At 38.9% G+C, this 20521-nt stretch overlaps 1 protein-coding gene across 7 annotated transcripts in view; it reads left to right on the plus strand.

The window, feature by feature from the left end:
- LOC101863573 (multidrug resistance-associated protein 1) overlaps nucleotides 1–20521 on the plus strand; it is a 57945-nt gene that overhangs the window by 2221 nt on the left and 35203 nt on the right. The window contains exons 2-8 of one of the 7 annotated variants that reach the window (XM_005095047.3): nucleotides 7309–7428; nucleotides 8323–8502; nucleotides 16732–16851; nucleotides 17423–17551; nucleotides 18459–18566; nucleotides 19062–19123; nucleotides 19441–19566. In XM_005095047.3, coding sequence (XP_005095104.1) covers nucleotides 7399–7428; nucleotides 8323–8502; nucleotides 16732–16851; nucleotides 17423–17551; nucleotides 18459–18566; nucleotides 19062–19123; nucleotides 19441–19566 — 755 coding nt within the window. In that variant the 5' untranslated portion in view covers nucleotides 7309–7398. Of the gene's footprint in view, nucleotides 1–7308; nucleotides 7429–8322; nucleotides 8503–9614; nucleotides 9880–15891; nucleotides 15926–16731; nucleotides 16852–17422; nucleotides 17552–18458; nucleotides 18567–19061; nucleotides 19124–19440; nucleotides 19567–20521 lie in introns of those variants that run through there. The other 6 variants (XM_005095050.3, XM_005095048.3, XR_001184726.2 and 3 more) reach the window with 6 other exon arrangements.

Here is a 20521-nt window from a genome sequence, read left to right on the forward strand (position 1 = left end):
TATCAATTATAACCCTCCGTAGATCTAGATCTAGACAGCACACGAGTGAACACAACACATTACGTTTAAAAGCAGCACCTTTCATAGGCAACACGTCATATCTATAGCGAAAAACTGTTTGGAATTGTAGCATTTCTTTATATAAATATTTACTGCGGACATTTTTTGGACCGACTGAACCATATTGTGTACGAACAATCTTTGGTAGGCCCATACTATAATTATAGATCTCTATATAATATCCGAAATTTGGGGGGAAGGATGATATTTCAGAGTGTTCGGAGAAATAGTGCGCAGCTTTATTTTCCTGAACGTTCGGAGAAATAGTGCCAAGCTTTATTTTCCCGAACGTTCGGAGAAATAGTGCCGGCCTAATTTTTATGGGATTTTAGGTGTAAGGGGAGTAAGCCCCCCTAAAACCCCCCTACTCTTGACTTTAACGAACGAAACTACAAAATCACCGACACACCTTGTCAAAACCTACAAAAGGAATTGAAATAGATGCGATTAAACGTAGAAGGACGCAAACTATTTTTAGGTAAGGCGGCCTTCTTGTTTGACGTCAGACCAGGATACTCCTCCGATCACGTGACGACATTCTAGGATATAATATAGCCAACCGCATGGCACCAAAGATGGAAGTGTCTATGTATATCAAGCTTCATCTACCTCTCGCTGTCGGAAGTTCTGATGGCCGAATAGACAGCGCGTCTGCGTTTGAAGTCATGCTATGATTTTATGAGCAGTTCGATCCCGGTCCCGGACGGGGGGGTTTTTTCTCTTCTCCTCCTCCCGACTGACCAACAGCTTGTCCCATAAATTATAATTTGCTGCTTTGTAGCGGTTTGTTTTTTAGTTTTTTTATTTAATGTATATGAGCTTTTGCCAAAAGGTGGGGGTGTTTGCTTAAGGACTTTTTAAATCAACCACTACTCATGGTAAAATATGTTTTCTTCTGAAAACTTTATGCATATGGCAAGGAAATAAGTTGGTCAAGCTGCATGAGCAAGTAGATTGATGTGTGCATCTTATATCTCTACATAGAAAGATAATAGTACTAAAAATAGGGCACTCATCCTGAGTGCACACGTAATTGTATGTTAAATACAGAATATTGTTAATCTTAAACTATCAAACAGAAGTGCATTCAAACATTGAAAATAGTTTATATACACCATCATAACAGCGTGTGTCCATTAAAAGAGTTTTATTTTTTTATATTAATGATGTTATTGCTGAGTAAAATTTATAAGTTCGTTCATAACTCGTGTCATAATTACATCATCAGACTTTGCAAGGTCTAGAAAACCCAAATCGTTAAACATATCATCCCGAGGAATGACCGGTATTAAACATTGGTTTGACATTGATCCATCAGAAGGGTAATTTTCCGCTCCATCGCATGGTTTTGCTTAAATATGACTTTGATTGAGATAATCCAGGTTTGTCATAATGATGTTATGAACAAACACTTTATGATATTTCTGCAAAATATCATGTGAGGGACTTCCCACTGTTTCACAACATCCTTTTACATGGTGGAATGAACATGGAAGAGTATCGTGCTGATGACTCAAAAGAGAAGCGAAGAAGAGGCAAAAATATGCTTGTCATAATGGATTGTCATCATGTTATGAACGTGACAGTGTGTCATAATGGTTATGAACGAAACCTTATTCCATGTAATTTACAATTGTTTTGGGATGTATTTTTAATTTTAACCCAACTTGAGGATGTATTAGACCTTGCTTACATTCTGATATTTTGATTTTTATCATAAGTGTATGGGTCTGGATTTTAATTAGTATTTTAATTTTGTAGTAATGGTTATGAACGAACTACATATTGTACTCTGAGGGCTTTCCAGAGTTGATAAACATTAAAAACATGTACACAGATACGTATTATGAGGAAACTTACATTTAATATAAAATTTTAAAGTAAATGACAGGTTAAAATATTAATTTTTAGGTCAAAACTGAAGTTTGTCATAATAGTTATGAACGAACCATTGAAAGTATTCTAAGGGTTTTTTAAGTGATTAAACTTTGAATTCTTCCATCATATAACCTGATTTTGAGGAGAGTCTCATAAATTAAAACAATTTTATGTGAATGGATGAACAATAAGTTAATTTTTTGGGCCCAAAGTAAAATTTGTCATAATAGTTATGAACGTGACAGTGTGTCATAACGGTTATGAACGAAACCTTATTCCATGTAATTTACAGTTGCTTTGGGATGTATTTTTAATTTTAACCCAACTAAAGGACAGAATAGACCTTGCATACATTCTGATATTTTGATTTTTATCAGAAGTGTATGGGTGTGGATTTTAATTAGTATTATACTTTTGTAGTAATGGTTATGAACGAACTATTTATAGTCCATTTTATATATTTTGAGAGCTTTTCAGTGTTAACAAACTTTAAAAACATGTACAGAGATACATATTATGAGGAGAGTTTCATTTAATAAAAGTTTTAAAAAATGAATGACTGGTCAAAATGAGTAAATTTTTAGGTCAAAATTGAAGTTTGTCATAATTGTTATGAACGAACCATTTTAAAGGTATTCTAAGGGTTTTTCAGGAAATAAACTTTGAATTCTCCCTACATAGAGGAATCTATCATATTTTAAGGAAAGCCTCATAAATGAAAACCATTTTATGTGAAAGACAGAACAATATAAGTAAATTTTAGGGGCCAAAAGTAAAATTTGTCATAATAGTTATGAACGAAACAGTGTGTCATAATGGATATGAACGAACTTTAAATTTATGCATAATATGCCCTAAGACCAGTTTGAGTTTAAAAATAGCTGTTCAATGGTCTTTCATTTATCACTTGACTATAATTATACCAGAGTGTTATTTAAGACAATTCTAGTCGATGAAACTTGATATAATTGATAGTATTTTGGTCACTTAATGTTCGTTCATAACTATTATGACACAAAAAAGTAATTTTATAAAAAATTAATAAAGATTTTTATAAATTTTCAATTCTGTGTATTTTTGGAAGTTATTTGCTATGTCTCAAAATATAACATCAGCCTAGCTGAAGAAAGGAACTTTGAGTATTCATAAATTTGTGTCATCATTGTTATGAACGAACTTTTTGCTATTTCCGTCATTCAAGTCAGAATTACACCAAGACCATTGCATATACAGCTTTGGCAGTTACTGAGCCTGAAAGAGCAATCATTAGGCTATATTATATGGGTGATTAAAGAATTATTACATAAGGTTGATTTTGGACCTCATTTGTCACACCCAGGAATCCCACCTTTTGGCAAATGCTCATATATATTATAATATATATATATATATATATTTACATATATAGTGATGAAGAATGCAGGAGGGGGGGGGGGGGGTAGATCTAATCTAGATCTAATCCTCCAGCATCTTTGGTTATGCGGTTTATTGTCTTTGTGTCTGCCGTGTTTCAATTTCAAGCTTCAGCATTCTTAATCTTACTGTTCTGAGCATCAACGATCTAGATCTAGATTCTAGATATCTAATGTGATCTTCCATCATGTCCTAGCACTAGATCTTCCGAAATGTTACCGAAAACACGCCATTCCATGCGGTACCTCCACGGAGTCTGTGGGTATCCCAGGAAGTGATGACATCACATTACTAAAATTAGCAGCCAATCAGAAAGATGCGTCTTCTACGTTTAATGTTTAACGGCATATAATTGAAATGGGCTATCACAGCAGGAAAGACTGGAAGTGGCTATTCTCACCAGGGGTACTGTCACCCTGTATCATTATTCTCACCCACCCTCAGGTGTGCTATATAGCCTAGCACAGACACGTGTGTCATATATATGACATAGACTTTAGGAAGAGGCTAGCCCTACTTAATGACGGCTAGACGGCTGGGCTAGCAGTACTTAATGGCTAGACTGACAAACAGTGAAGAATAGGCTTACTGAATTGTAAAAATAAATTTTTAGTTTGCAGTACATATTTGTATTTGAGACAAAACCAAAAGGTGCCTTACTGACAGTGCATGTATTCTAAATAATTGGGCCTACTAATGAGACCTGTGTACTCAACAGGGTTCTAATAGAGCCATACTTAAGGACGGCTAGACTGGCAGGCTAGCTGTACTTAATAATGATGGCTGAATTGTAAAAATAAAATTTTAGTTTGCAATGCGATTTGCATTTCAGACGAAACGAAAAAATGCCTTACTGACATGCATGTATTTTAAACCTCTGAATATCGAATGAGACCTGTGTACTTAAAAACAGGTTTCAGTCAATAGGGCCAAACCTAGATCTAAGTGTACGGCTAGACTGGCAGGATAGCCATACTTAAGTACGGCTAGATGGCTAAGCTAGCTGTACTTAAGGACAGCTAGTCTGTCAGGCCAGCTGTACTTAAGTATGGCTTGCCACTTCATAGACTGTATTCCTTGTTTAAAGTCATGTGCATGGAAAATAAGTTTTTGCAATGACATGAAAGTCTGATAGAGTAGATGTTCCCTGGGTCTATACTGTGGAACCTGTGTAAGACGGCCACCCATTGTAAAGGAGAAAAGTGGCAGTAAGACAGGTGGCCGTCTTAGGCAGGACTTGTCAAGTTGAAGAAAACAAACCATTCCTTTCTGAGGTCCCAACCGAAGGTAGCCACATTGTTGTTGTTGTTGTTGTTTGTTGTTGTTTTCGCTCTTTTTAAAAAAAAAATTTTGTTGCTGCTTTTGTGTAAGGGTGACAAAATGAAATGTGCCAGACAAGGAGGACCAAGTGGATTATGACGGTTCCCCCACAACGCCAGGGGCCAAGGCTTAATTTATGAGAAAACACAATGGAGTTACTAAGGTGGCCGTCTAAGACAGGTGTTATTGTAATTGTTTGGTGTTATAGGGGTTGTGTGTTAAAATAAGGTGGCCGCAGCCGCGTTGGACAGGTGCCCGTTTTACACAGTTAAATTATATCGAAAAAACGCAAGGAAGGAAATGGAAAGTGGCCATGTGTACAGGTGATCATCTTATAGAGGTGGCCGTCATGGCAGATTCGACTATGGTTTGATGCACAAAAGTGAACTCTTAGGTATAAGGGGAAAACTTCTAATTGATTCCCTCCCTACACACACACACACACACACACACGCACTAATCAGGGGTAATTTGAAGCCTTAAAAATTAACCTTAAACTATTTCATCCTCATTATAAAAAATGCACAGCTTAGGAGAAAAAAGTATTTACACTTACGTGGCTTATCTATTAATAAACTGACACATATAGCAAAATCAAATGATATTTTTTGTTTGTTTCTCTGATCGTTATTTGGAGAATTTAAATAAAATGAGACAGTGAAATACAATTTTGAACAATGTGTAATTTTTGGATGTATAAAATAATATAATGGTCTCAATTTTTTTTATGTTATGATACTGAGTTTGGAATAGTAGTGCTGTGCGATTTTGAGGGGAAAAACTCCATCAATGCTTTGAAGCACGGGGTCACTATTCATACCAATTCAAAAACAAACTCGACTGGCATGTCCACACTTCTCTCCTGCATAAATAAAAAATGAACAAAAGACTGTTTTTTCTACAGAAGTTTACGTATTTTAAAGTTAATAAATCATTGATATGTCCTATTCTATCATTCAACCATAGAAAGTATGATCAATTTCTGTATTATAACAGATACAAAACAACAAGATATAGAAAAATTGAATCGATGAATACGAAAAGCATGCAAAATTTCAACATCTACATTCCCCTACTTCGATCAATTATATTATACATTTTTTGGACAATAAAGTTCTTTTTTCCCTCAAATAAAAATATCTGTCAGAAGTAAAAGACCTAGGCTTTTGATCTGTAACAAAGAAAGATACAGAAGGTCATTCTTACCATCATTCATCAAACCTTTTCCATCTTAATCATCTGTTATAAGTATTCATACAATGACCTAAGAGCATGCATCAGAATACTACCATTAAGTTACAATCTGAAAACTGAGTATGTATCTAGCTTCACATATATTATTGTTTTTATTACTGTTCATTATATTTATAAAGTACATAAATGACTGTGAGCCTGTTTGTAAGTGCGAGCATACTAGTGTATTATTATGGTTGGGTGCACAAATGTGCGTGGAAGAGAGGATGTGTAAGGGAAGAGTGTGTACAATGTGTATATGGGTGTGCACATGTGTGTGCATATGCGTGTGTGTGCATGTTTGTGTGTGTGTGGATGTAGGTGTGTGTGTCTGTGGGTTTAGGTATGTGTGTACGTGGTGAAACACCGAACAAATGTGCTAGGATGTGGACAATAAAGATGTATCATATCTTATATTTATCTTATACCACGGGCAAATTGTTTTGTCTTATTTATGATAATTTTAAAAAGTCTGTCCTTAACTCCCACTATTCATCATTTCAATAATCACTTACTATTCACAGTGCTATTCACTGAGCATGTGATCTTCTGGCTCACATGCCGTGCAATATGATGATTCGTAAGGCCTTTGAATTTTGAAAGCCGACGGGGAGTTCATTCTGACTGCATACATTGTTAATTTCTAAGAATGACATGGGTGCTATTCCTCTCTGTGTAATAGTGTAGATGACTGAACTTTAAAAAAAACTCTTTCTATTTGGAAGAGTGTTTTTTTATTCATTTTCCAGAAGCTTCTCAACGGTGTAATTTTGTGACTCGAAAAGTTATTACTAAAGTGAATATTTTATATGTCTAGTCAAAAATGAACTTAAAACAGTTGATTTTCTAATATGCGTCACGGCTCGGTAGAATCAGCCTCTCGTTAATTTTGGGGTATTTAGAGTTTTTGGTATCATCTTAAAGGGTGTTCATTTGTCTTGCTTTGGATTAGAAAAGTATCCGTTTATATTGAATACAAGTCGAGATATTTGCTAAAGAAGGAGGTGGGGTCACCACTGGTATCAGAGGTAAAATTAGTGAGAAAATGACCTTCAAAGATCAGTTATTTCCTTAGCTTGAGAGTTTGTGGAAACTGAAAATTTACGTTTTTTGTGCCTTTTATCGACATTTTTCAGTAAAATCCACATAGAAATGTGTTCTTTAATGGACATGAAAGGTGTTGAGCCAAAAAACAAGAATTCAACAAAAATTCACAAACCTGCCGAAAAATGTCAGTTTCTTCACTTTGATTATTTTGACGAGCGCCTGATTTCACCACGCTGCCTCACATATGTTAGAGAATGTAGCTTTTAGATTTTCAATTCATATGCAAAAATGTCTTTACTTATTTTCTATGGCGCTTTCAAAAGTTAATAATGATTTTCTTTTTCATTTTTTGTGCAGGTGCCATGCGTGTCTACAGCTGCAAGACTTTGACCATTAATTAATTTGTTTTATGAAGGGGCTTTTAGATATTTTTGCACTGTTACTAGAATGCAAGAATTTTGTCCAGACTCATTTTGGGTAGGTGTTTTGATTCTGTTTTGTATTGTTTTGTCTTTTATGAAAGGTTTTTGCTGTTTTACCTGACCAAGATGTCATAAGTTGGACAAAGTTTGGGATTGTTGTACTTTGTAAACTGTACAACATATTTGTGTTGCAGCATTGTGAATTCGGGCATTCTTCAATATAATGAAATCTGAGAATCTGACGTTTTTTCTGTCCGTTGAGCAATTTCTATCTATATTTCTTTTTGGTTCAACATCTTTTATGTCCATTTTTAAAAACACACATTTTTGAGCGGATTGTACAAGTAACCATTGATCAAAGGCATAAAAAGACGTAAAATTGTACACTTTCCATGGACACTCTAGCTTTGGCAGTCATTTTCTCATTAACTTTACTTCTGACATCAAGGGACCCACAGATGGGAATTTTTTTTCATCAAAAGAAAAACAATGGAACAAGGATTTTACAAATAACTCCATATGCCGATAAAATGGCAAGCGCCTGATCCATCGTGTTGTCACATATTAATTGGTCGCTTTTAAGGACAAGCGGGCTAACCCAGATTTCGGGGGTTTCCAGAAATCTTGACCTACACCAAAAGTGGGCATTGTTTACCCGCAGAAGTTTGGTTTCATTTGTGTGTATATTTGTTTGGTTAGAGAGAAAATTCTCCTTGTCTTTTAAAGAAAATGAACAAGGGGCAAAAACTTTGCCTTTGATTTTCTCAAAACAGCATTTTTCATGATAGCCCCTTTGTGCTTAAAAGTGACCAATTTCTTGAATCAGGGCATGTTGTAACAGGTTTTGACTGTATTGTCATGTACTTCTTTTTTTTCCCATTTGGAACAGTGGTGTTGTGTAATGATGTGCTGCTGGTTAATATACTTTGCTAACTTTTTTTTCTTTCAGAATTCAACATTGTCTTGGGACAACAGCTGGCCTCAGTTGACTGTCTGCTTCCAGGGCTGCTTCCTTCTCCCTTTGCCATGCTACTTTTTGCTCCTGTTCTTGCCTTTTCACCTATGGCACCTATTGACATGGCAACCTTTAGGGAGTCCTACCATGAACCTACTGTTTGTTCTGAAAATGGTAAACTTTTCAAAATATATTTTAAGTTATGATTAGGGGGAAATTTGAGATGCACAAGTTTGTGGAATGAATTTGTGTACTTGAGACACTGACATTTTGACCAACAACAAAAATGGCTTACCTGATAGGCCATACCCAAAAACAGATTATATATCTGCTCTTCATGCCCTTTAGCTCACTGAACCCTGACCTGATAAAATTGCTTTTCATCAATAGTGTCCATATTCCAACAACAACAATGGCACAGTGTTCTCAGGTAGATTGTGATGTCAAACAGTTTGTTTTTTCATAAAACCATCTCAACTTATCCATTTTTAGCAGCTAACCATATAAAAGTTTGCAAACAAAGCGAGAATGAAAGTGCTTTATCCATTTTTAAAGTCATAAAATTTCAACACATGTCCTGTATTTGTTGTTTCACAATGACATTGTGCCTCAGTGCGGTGCACACTTCATGGCTGCCTGAGTTTTGGAAATAATTACAATAACTGAATTTGACATAGAATTTGTGTTTTGAAAACAAACAAAAAATGCTGAAAACATTTTTAATTACATCCCTTTTGAATTACTAAGTTTTATCTTATATTTCTGTTTTTATACAGTTGTTTATGATATATGTGTGATCTGTTGTGTCTGTCAAGTATTTTTTTCTTTCATTTTGGAACCATCTTTTATATATCTGTATATCAAAAACTGTTTTAAAAAATATCAAGAACTTAAATTTGGTGGTGGGTCAACAGTAGAGCTGGATCCTCCTAAAAATTTTAGTGAATTGCGAGCACGAACTACTCGCTCCAAGTGAGTTGCGAACTGGCTTGAGACTCGCACCCTGTGACGTCACGTAACCCCCCCCCCCCCCCCCCCGGGGGCACCCCTGGGGGGGTCGCGTCACGTACATTCCCCCCCTCCCCCCCTTCGTTTTTTTTCGGCGGGAAAGGCTCCCCTTTTTTTCGAATACAGACGGTGGCGAGGGGGCAGCTGAGAACTTAAAAGATTTTTCGGGGGTTTTTTTGGGTTTTTTTTTTTGGGGGGGGGGTACAATGACGCCCTACATTTTATTAGCGCGCACACACACACACACACACACACACACACACACACACACATGTTATATTATATTCAGTAATGCAGAGTATCAAAATAAGCATGACAAAGAAGCGAAATAAAAATATAATACAATATTATACAACAAATTCAAAAACGTGTTACACTGTTCAAAAACAAAATCATATCTACATTGGCAGGCTTCAAAGATCCCCTTCTGGCCGAGATGAGCTCACCCGCTTTCGAAAAGAGCCTCTCTTGAGACGATGTCGTAACGAGGATCCAGCTTGTTCACCAGTCGCCGAAACGCTGTATTTTCTACCACTGAAAGAGGTTGTAGGTCGACTGTAACCAGATCCAGCACACAGTTGTCTAGTTCCTTCTTTCTGTCACTCCCTGGTTTATACTTTGTCACTCTCTCTATGGTGTCGAACAGAGTTGGTTGTGTAGACCTACTTGGACCAGCTGTGGGCGCAGAGCTCTGAGTAGTCGAAGAAGAGGCAGCAGCAGGAACACTTGTAGTAGATGAGCTTTCACTCACTTCCTCAAATTGAGCAATGTGGAGAGGATGTTTTTTTCTCAAATGCCTGAGCAGATTTGTAGTTGATCTTCCCGAGTAGGCCAACTCACATTTGCATACATCGCACACAGCAATCTTGGCACCGCCAACACCGCCATTCTTCTGTGTTATCAATTTCCAACATAGACTTGGCTTGGCAGACATTTCCTAATTAACAAGTTCTTACAAAGAGTAAATAAGAGTAAATTTCAACAACAAACAACAGAAATGGACAATGTAGTGCAATCAGCCAATTAAACTTTATGCGACAATGCAACAAGATAAATTTTATAAATAATATATGCAAATTTCCAGAGATACAAAGACCTCAACAGAGAAACAAGGGATCGTAAAGAGTAAAAAATAATGTGAAAGGCAAAAAAAAAAAAAAAAGTATGAGGAGTCAAGTAAGCCAAGAGATGAGGAAAGTCGAGCATACAACAAGCGCAAGAGTGTAGAGCAGATCAGAGAAAGCTCAGGGGGTGGTGGAATTTGTGATAACCATCGTTTATATACGAGGAAGTTATTAGCTAATCAAAGAGAATACTAATTTGCTTTATTTGAATAGAGAGAACAGCTGTTAGACGTAACAATTTAAAGAACATATCTTCTGCTTTCGTTGTGGACGGGTGTTATGTCTGTGTATGTTATAATATTACTGTAATTGTTTAAACTTTATTTTAATATGCATCGTATTTTAATTTACTTTGCAGCTCATTTCAAAGTCAGTTACCAGTGAACTCCATCAGCTCACCCCCCTGTAATGTATAAACAATGGACTGACCATGCATCAACTCACCCCAAAGTCAAGGACCTTACTATTGTATAATAACCTCCGTCTCAATCCAAAGCCAATCACAGCTCAGCTCTAAGCGTCCCTAATTAAATATGTGCCACTCGTCTAACCCTACACCCCGTTAGATATAGTCTTCTTGGCCTAGATTTAAAACTAGTGCAACCGACAGCGGGTGAGTCGCCCCAGCAGCGCGCTGCCCACTCTCACGTAGTCCATTACATCATGTGTTACACCCATTCACAGGCTACTCTGCCGGTGCCTATTCATAAATAGTGTAATAATTACCCCATCGCTCGTCACACGCGCCGTCACCGCGGGCCCACACTACATGATAGCCTACCCAGCCGACCGACCCGCCCACCGACCCCCCTCCTCTGCCCTTCCAACCATGCAAGCTCTCAATGGCTGAACGACAGACTACCTAACTATAGCATAACCTTCCCCCCTAAGACTAGCTATTCATAGCACCAAACCATCAATGACCTATGAACTGAGTTGAAGCCATCAATGACCTATGAACTGAGTTGAAGCTATAGGCTTATACATATAGGAACAACTCCTGAATCGATTCACTGAGTTGCGAGTAGTATGCTCGCATCTTTCACACTAAATATAGTATCAACTCCTGAATCGATTCACTGAGTTGCGGACAGGCTTGCTCGCACCCACCGCACCATATATGGTATCAACTCCTGAATCGATTCACTGAGTTGCGGACAGGTCTACTCGCACTCACCGCACTAAATATAGTGTCAACTCCTGAATCGATTCACTGAGTTGCGAGCAGCAAGTGAGTTGCTCTGAGGTGAATCTCCGGTGTTGCCGCTCGCTACTCGCTGACAGCTGACAGGCTTTTTTGACCTGCAAATCTACTGCCGCTCATAGAAAGGCTGGCTGTATTTTGTTTTGGCATCATAAACTGCCGTGGGCTCATTACATTTTAACAATTAAGATTAAAGAATTAATATTCATAGCAGAAAACCTTTGCTGAATCACTGAATTGCACTGAGTTGAACTGAGTTGCCCAAGTGAGTTGGGAGTTGATTCCCGGAAGTGGGAGTTGCGAGCAGCGAACGGAATCGATACCGGGATCCAGCACTAGTCAACAGTACTGTAATGAAATGTTTTAACCAAGTCTCTTGGTGTTTCATTGATAATAACTTGAGCTTTTTTTTAAACACCACAAAATCTTTAAACAGACGGTAGCAGAGAGCAGGCCAGTGCCGTATGGTTCAGTGAGTTAATATTAATGTCACCACTGACCTTTTTTGTGGACATTTTGTTTCTTTTCTGAAGTAGGAAAGTGACCCATCCTTTACAATATTCTGAACTTCTTCATGTTGTATTTTAGATAATGCTCTTTATGTATGTAATGCGTGATGTCACTTGATTTTGAGCTTGCCTACCAAGACTACCAGTATGAGTAAAGTGTGTTTAAATCTGCATTTTTTTTAAATATTTCTTTTGGGGGGGGGGTTAACAGTGTCAAATATATATTTTGTTGTTATTTTGGGGGGAGAGGGTGGATTCTTTTTTAAAAGATTTATTGCTTCAGTACTCTGCAGGTTCGCAGAGATTGTCAGTAAATTTTTAGTGTAGGTGCTTTTTTAGCTAGATAGTTACTTTAATGTGTCTTTGAGCATTAGTAGAGAAAAAATGCACTACAAGCACTACTAGTCTTTCAAAATTAAGATTTGTTGTACAGAATTGTACAAAATTAAGATTTGTTAGACAGTGCAGATCGTCAGATTGTAAGACGCGAAGCAAATCATCCCAGGATGAAAACCACAGCGGAGCGATTAGTGCTTCAGTCGACTCTCCTTTCACCCTGTCTCAGCAAGAGATGGAACAGCAAACGGAACCAGGGTTACGGAAACCCAGAATACTGTGGCCTGCTGCTAAGGAGAAGGCAAAATACAAGACGTTAGAAGAAGAAGTCCAGAAGAAATTGAAAGAAGTCAAAAAGAGTTCTAACAGAGGGGATGCTAAAGAAATATTGAGTGCGTTTGCGACCATTATCTATGACTCGGCAATAAAAGAGTTTGGTATTTGTGAAGGAAAGAAAAAGACGGAGAAGAAAAGTGGATTGAGTAGAAGGCAGAGAGTACTTGCACAGCTAAGAAAACAGAAACGAGACTTGCAAAAGCAGAAAAAGTACGCACCACCAGAAGAGATAGAAGGCCTAAAAATCTTGTTTGAAGATCTTAAGAAAAAAAGCAGAGACCTACAGAGGCACGAAAGAAGGTGTACCAGGAGAAAAGAGAGAAAAAGGGAACGTGAACAATTTCTGAAGAATCCTTATGAAGCAGCCAAAAAACTGTTCACAGAGGCACGGAGTGGTAAATTGGAATGTACGAAAGAGGAACTCGATGCTTATGTTAAGCAGACGTACAGCGATTCAAGAAGAGAAGAACCGCTTCCTTATATGAGAGGCCTGAAGCGTCCAGCTGCCCCCGTCGTCAAATATTACCTGGGACCAATTAGAGAGAAAGAAGTAGATGAGTTCGTAAAAAAAGCAAGAGCAAAAAGTGCACCTGGAGGAGATGGCGTGTCTTATAAGGTGTTCAAGTATTGCGACACACTGAGACACACCCTCTTTGAGATGCTAAGAGGCCTTTGGAAAGACAAAGAAATCGTCAAAGATTGGTGCAGAGCGGAGGGCGTGTATCTACCCAAAGAACAGAATGCAAAGGAGATAGGACAGTTCAGACCTATTTCAATCATCAAGATCTTTATGGGAATACTTGCAAAGAGGACTGTAGCATATTTGCAAAGTAACGGCTATGTGGATGAAACGGTACAGAAAGCCGGGGTACCAGGGATCCCAGGCTGCATCGAGCATGCTTTCACCATTTGGGACACAATCCAAGAGGCCAAGAAAAACAAGGAAAGTTTAAACGTAGTGTGGTTGGATCTGGCGAATGCCTACGGGTCTGTTCCCCATAAATTGCTGATGAAGGCAATGGATTTTTTCTACGTCCCACAAGAGGTGCAAAACATTATGAGAGAATACTATAGTAACTTCCAGATGCGATTCTCAACCGCAAATTTCACAACGGAATGGCATCGACTAGAGATTGGGATTGCAGCTGGCTGCTCTATATCGGTCATCTGGTTCATCCTGGTAATGGAGATGCTACTGAGATCTGCAGAATGCTGTGAAGAAGAAGCAAAGGTGAGATCACCAAAGAAAGCCTTTATGGATGATGTGACCCTACTGACAAGAGATGGAGACACAATGCAAAGTGTGTTGAATCGGCTCGATAAGCTTATCACCTGGGCCAGGATGAAGTTTAAAGCTAAAAAGTCTAGAAGCCTGACTATTAACAAAGGAAAACAGAAGCAACTGAAGTTCACAATTGCAGGGGAGCAAATGCCCACAGTAAAAGAACAACCCGTGAAAAGTTTGGGTCGGTGGTACTCAGGAACTCTGTCTGATAGGAGTCAAGGCGTGGAAATCATGAAGCAGGCTGAAAATGGGCTGAAAGCAATTGACCAGACAAAGCTTCCAGGAAAGCACAAGATATGGTGTCTACAGTTTGCCCTCTACCCTCGATTGGCGTGGCCACTGACAATGTATGAAGTTGCTTTGTCAAGAGTTGAGATGATCGAAAGAAAGTGTAACAGCTACATCAGGAAGTGGCTGGGGCTACCCCGTACCATTAACACGTCATCCCTGTACAGACATAGAGGTGCGCTTCAACTACCTCTCACGTCAATCGTGGAGATCTACAAAGCAGGCAAGATTAGAACCGTTTTGATGTTGAGAGAATCAAGGGATAAGGAGATCAGTGGAAAACCTCCAGATGTCAAAACAGCCAGAAAGTGGAAGGCAGAAGTTGCAGCTAACGAGATCATCTCTGCATTGGAGCATGGGGACATTGTCGGTCCAGCGCAACCTGACAGATTAGGGCTAGGTAATGGCGACTTTAGACCTTTCAGGAAAATGTCTCAGCGAGACAGAAGAAAAGCTACAACAAGACATATGCAAAAGATGGAGGCAGAGAGGCGAGAAATTCATCTCATCCAGTGTAGCCAGCAAGGACAAATGACCAGATGGGAAGAGCATGTAGTGGAAAGAAAAGTCGGGTGGAGTGACATCTGGAAGTGGAATACATCAAGGCTGAGCTTTCTTCTCCGGTCTACGTATGATGTTCTGCCTTCACCGGTGAACCTTGTCAGATGGAAGGTACAGGAGGACAACAAGTGTAGATGCGGTAAGCTAGGAACCATGAAGCATATTTTGTCAAACTGCAACCTAGCTCTTAACAGATACACCTGGAGGCACAACGAGGTGTTGAAAGTGCTCACGAAAATGGCGACACAACAGGTGGAAGAAGGAAAATATGCCCCCAAGATACAGAAGCATGGACCCACCAAGATTGCGTTCGTTCCGCAAGGAAGCAAGGTTGCCAAAAGAAAGAAAGCGAACGAAGCCATGAAAGACCAGAGCGGAGGCACATGGGAAGTAGCTGCTGACTTAAAAGGCTTTGAGAGATTCTTCCCCATTCCAACTACGAAAAAGCCAGACATTGTGTTATGGGAGGAAAAAGACAAAGAGGTACACTTGGTAGAGCTCACGGTGCCCCACGAGGACAATATCTATGCCGCTCATGAGCGGAAAGAAAACATTTATGAGGCACTCGTCGAACAATGTGAGGAGGCAGGATGGAAGGCAACCCATTTTCCGGTAGAGGTAGGATGCAAAGGTTTTGTAGCAACAAGCGCCCGTAAGTGGATGAGAGTGGCAGGACTTACCGCAAAGAAAAGCAACGAACTCACAAACTCCCTTCAGGAGACAGCAGAGAAAGCCAGTCATTGGATCTGGTTGAAGCGAGAGGACTCAAGCTGGAATGAATCCTAAAGTTGGCAGCAGAGGAAAACAGTCGAACTAACATGGAGACCTCACATCGGTGAGGGAGCTCGGTGCGTCAGAAAAGCTGTAGAGAGGAAGAGCCCGAAACAGCGAAGCATTCTCTCCTGATGATCTCCATGCTAGAGTCCGGGATATGGAGCGTTCGACGGTGAGCAGTGCATACGGCTGTTTAGACTACGTACCTTGTTATATATTGTGTGATACTATATGGTTTGAATATCTGTGTTATTTCAAAACAAATATCTACAAGGATTAATAAAAAGGGGGTCATTTTTCAGTTCTTTTTTGGACCAAATCTTACTCAGTTTCTGAATTACAATTGACTGCAAAATACATTGTTCACACAGACTTTTAGTTAAGTTTTAGGAAGAGTTTTACTGCACTTGCAACACAATAAGGTCGTATAAGTGCCGAAGATAAGAGGTGTTACAAGAGAGTAACAAACACAAAAAAGAAGGAGGGGAGATAAAGACGTTAGATGTTTGATAGGAAAGAAGTCTAAGCAAACCACACCAGAGCAGCCGTCAACCATCCACTCACAGACTTTCATGTTAGCTATTTTTTTTATTAAAGTTTCAGATCAAATGAAAGTTTGTATTTCTTTTGCCAGCTTTTCAATATGTATGATGCTTCTGAACCAGGTCGCTACTGAAGTGGCATTTTGGGGATACTGCTTTCATAAGCCCCAAGATCTCCACCTTGTCCTGTGCTATATTTCTACCTATTTTCACCCATACTGGGATCCATTGTCCAACTACAAATAGTTTTAGTGCTCACAAAACCAAATCCATCAATATTTGACTGAATTATAGCCGTTTTAAGGTAACACCTTTCGCCGCTGGGTGCATAAAATTTCGGAACTTACTGTGTACCGAAAGAGTTAATATGTATAGGAAAAATTTGTATTTTTTACGAAGTGCTCACCCTCATGTCTTGATTTACCATTTTTTCTAGTTATGTTGTGCTGGTCTCATGATCACGGAGAGTGCCTACATCGGTCAGTTGGTGCAAGGACACTGGGACGAGACTCCAAGTTCTCTTGTGTATGCCAGCAGCATGAAACTAGCATCTTTTGTACGTATTCATCTTGTAATCCAATTTTTTTGCATTTCATGCGCTATATTATGGCTTATTGTTGGTCTGTTCACTTCAATCCATTGCTAATGATGTTAAATACATTACTGATTTTTTCCTATCCAGCCTTTAAGGCACTTTGTCTTTCAGGCTACAGCTTGTCGGTTTTCAAAAGTAGTCCAGTTATTAGTGAGAGGAATTTATTTGAATATGGGCCAGAGGCAACACATGCCTAAAGACCACTGGATTAGCAACAACAATCAGAATTCCGGATTTTAACCTAGACAATGTATATGAACACTCAAAGATTTTGATGATCGGTTTTCTCAAGGTTTTTGCTGAGCCATAAGTGTTCCATAACCCCAAGTTTGGCTCATGTTTATAAAACTTCAATGTTCTCAATTTATCAAGGCTGCTATCTTTTGAGTCAATTGAAAAAAAGACACTTTCTGTTATTGGGGGGTTTTTTGGTGTTATTTAGCTTTTTGGTTCTTCCCTCATGTTGCAAAATCTTAGGATATTGTCAAGATATTATTTTTATTATTAAGATAATGAACGCTTTTTTCCCCAGGGTCTATTGCTTCCGGTGATATTTTTGGAGTGGAGGAAATGCAGGAGACAGTCCCCCGGACTTCTGCTCTTTTTCCTGTTGCTCTTGTTGACGCATATTGTGCCTCTATATTCAAACATTATTCTGGAGGTGAGAAGCTATTTGACATAAGACGTTCTGCAGTTTTTGGTTTGTGGCCTTTCATGATGTTTTTCTGTGCTGATATTTACCCTGTCACATTATTGCTTTTTAGTTTCTATTTTTCTGGTTGGTCTGTATGTAACAATGAATCTTTGGTGAAAAATAAGGTTTTTATTTTGAAAAATAAATGTGTTTTACATCTTGTCTATTTGATAGAAAATGAGTATAGATGAACCTGCCCTAAACAATCGTCTCTACAAACAGCCACTTACGCCCCCCCCCCCCCTCCCTTCCCCTTTGCAATTGTTCTGCGTTAATAAAAACAACCCTCTCCAAGACACCCACTTCTTTTTTCCTTGGCAATGGGTGGCTGTCTAAGACAATTTGTACTGTTGTTGATCTTTGTAGCGGAGGAAGAGGACTGCTCAATCACAAGAACGAATGAAAGTATAAAACTAGGAGAAATAGTTTCAGCAATGAATATTATTCATTTGGGTGGGGGGGGAATGTTGACTATCCAGGAATCCAGGATATACATTAATTTAGCGCTGTACTTGAAGCTTGACATTTATGGATTTTGTTTCTTTACATGGCAGACAGAAACTACTCAATCAGTTGTTTGCAAAAAAGATGAATATGCTTGAAATTGTCCAAGAGAGCGACCCATTGCCTTGAAAAATGTGTTTGTCTTAGACAAAGGAATGTTTTAGGCAGTACCATTAGAACACTGGGAAAAAAAGGGGAGGGGGGGTTGTTGTAGTACAGGGAATTATTTTAGATAGGTGGTCCTTAGAAATATTGGAGAGACATGGTTGAGTCGTTTTGTTAGAGTTACATCTTCTTATTGATCTCTTAGCTTCTCAAAACAAATTGTGAAAACCTCTATAAACTTCTATGTGCAATTGATCATATTCAGGTATATGAAGAAGAGACATCCCTCTTTGTCACATTTGCTGTCAATTATGTCGCTATTCTGACCGGAACTGTTCTGCATTGTTTCAACTCCAGGATAAAAGCCTGGGAGGTAAGAGTTCCTTGCACACTGTCTAATGAAATTTGATCCATTTCATGAAATACAATCTAACCTGCTCTCACACTTTTAGTACCTTCGGTGACTTTAGTCGCCAGGCCGTCGTATGCACTCTTTACCGCTGACTCGACCAGGCACACTAAACATAATTAAACAATGAACAGCGCCACTGCACTGAAGTAAATACCAAAAGAAGTCTCTCTTTATGAATGGTTGATGAACATCTGCGAATTTTTAAAGTATGTTTCTTAGGCTGCGAAGGTTTTTTTTTTTTTTTCTTTAAGAAATTCAACCATATCTTCAGCGTTCTAAATTGGTGCGGTACTTGAGGGTGCGGTAGGAAAAATATCCGTGTCCGAACCGAGACTCCAACCCGGACTTTCTGTGTCGATGTACTACTCTTTATTTAAACTCAAAATAGGAATGTTTATATACAGTTCCCACTAATATAGGAATTAAATTGTAAGTTTTTTCTGTCAACTTCCCCAGGTGCAATCTCCTGAAGAAGGGGCATCCATTCTGTCCAAAGTGACCATGTGGTGGACAACCAGGTATGACAGACTACTTTGATGGCTGAGACATATCTCCAAATCATAAATCTTTTTCCTTTTTTTGTAATCTGGGAAACAGTAACCACTCTAAAATTGGTGTTCCGTGAACGTTTTGAATTAAAGATTTGGGTTACCCAGTGCCCTCAAATTCTTAAAAAGCATGGATTCAAGTCGCAAACAAAACAAAAAACGACTCATTATACAGCAGCTCATTTGTGTCAGTAAGAGTAGGACGGCATATTCTTACAAAATCTAAGCACACAAGCCAAAACTGTTCACGCATAGCTATATTAATTTTTTTATTTCATTTTTTTCAGTTTGATCATATCTGGATATAAGAAGCCCTTAACGGAGAATGATGTCTACCCCCTGAGCACCAAGATAAGATGTGGCACTGTATTCCCACATTTTTTGCACCATTTGGACAAAGAAATACAAAAATGGTAATTGACCATTACAAATTTTGGGGATTTAGGTACCCTGAAAGAGGAATCTCATGGCACTTCAGAACTCTCAAGTGGGTGGTTGGCGGGTGCCCTGGTGTGGTTTGCTCCTTTTTTCCTATCGAACATTTATTGCCCTTTTCTCTCTTCGTTTTTTGTGTTTGTTACTCTCTTGTAACACCCTCCCCCCCCCCCCCCCCCCACCAGGGCAGTGCTACTGACTGAAGTGTCTTTAGGCAATTCCCAAATGGGGAATATTAACATGTTCTTAAGCACAGTAGAATTGTAAATGGACTGATTTATCAATGTCATGCTCATACTGTGCCACAACAACATAGGGGGAACTGCTGCTTTTTTCTTTCCTCATCCTTACTATTGTCATTCCTCTACTTCTTTTGTATGTTTATCACTCTCTTGCATGGGTCTCAATATTCCGCTTTTTAGCGGATTTCCGCTACCGCCATTTCTTCGGCTAAACTCCGCTACCGCCACAGCGGGCCAATTAGAAAGAGAGTAGCTGGGAGCAGGGTGACTGCCAGGCCCCGGGAATTTGAAAAAAAAAATTGCTGAGACCCAGGAAAATACATCAAAGATCTCGAGTATTTGAAAACCATATCCAATAACTTCTTTAGGTTCATTTTTGCCTGTAGCGCTTGTGATATTAATTCGGCTTTTCCCGGTCTGAGAGTACGTTTCACGTGAACAGGCGGCTATGGCAGCAATCGGAATTGTATGTGACACCGAGGCTCGACCGGAAAATCAAGATCTACTTTCGCTTTCGTTACCACCCAGAAATTTGTCAGTAATAGTCTGATAACGCAACATTTGTAACATGCAAGTTCGGCATTACAAACGTGGTGTCGCAATTAAAATAAATCAATATTCCTCACTGTGCTGTCACTTGCGGGGGCCAAAATAAAAAAAGAAAGTTTACAAGCGTCTTTTTGGGCTCGCC

Source organism: Aplysia californica, unplaced genomic scaffold (genome assembly GCF_000002075.1).
Source record: "Aplysia californica isolate F4 #8 unplaced genomic scaffold, AplCal3.0 scaffold00094, whole genome shotgun sequence".
Lineage (NCBI taxonomy): Eukaryota > Metazoa > Mollusca > Gastropoda > Aplysiida > Aplysiidae > Aplysia > Aplysia californica.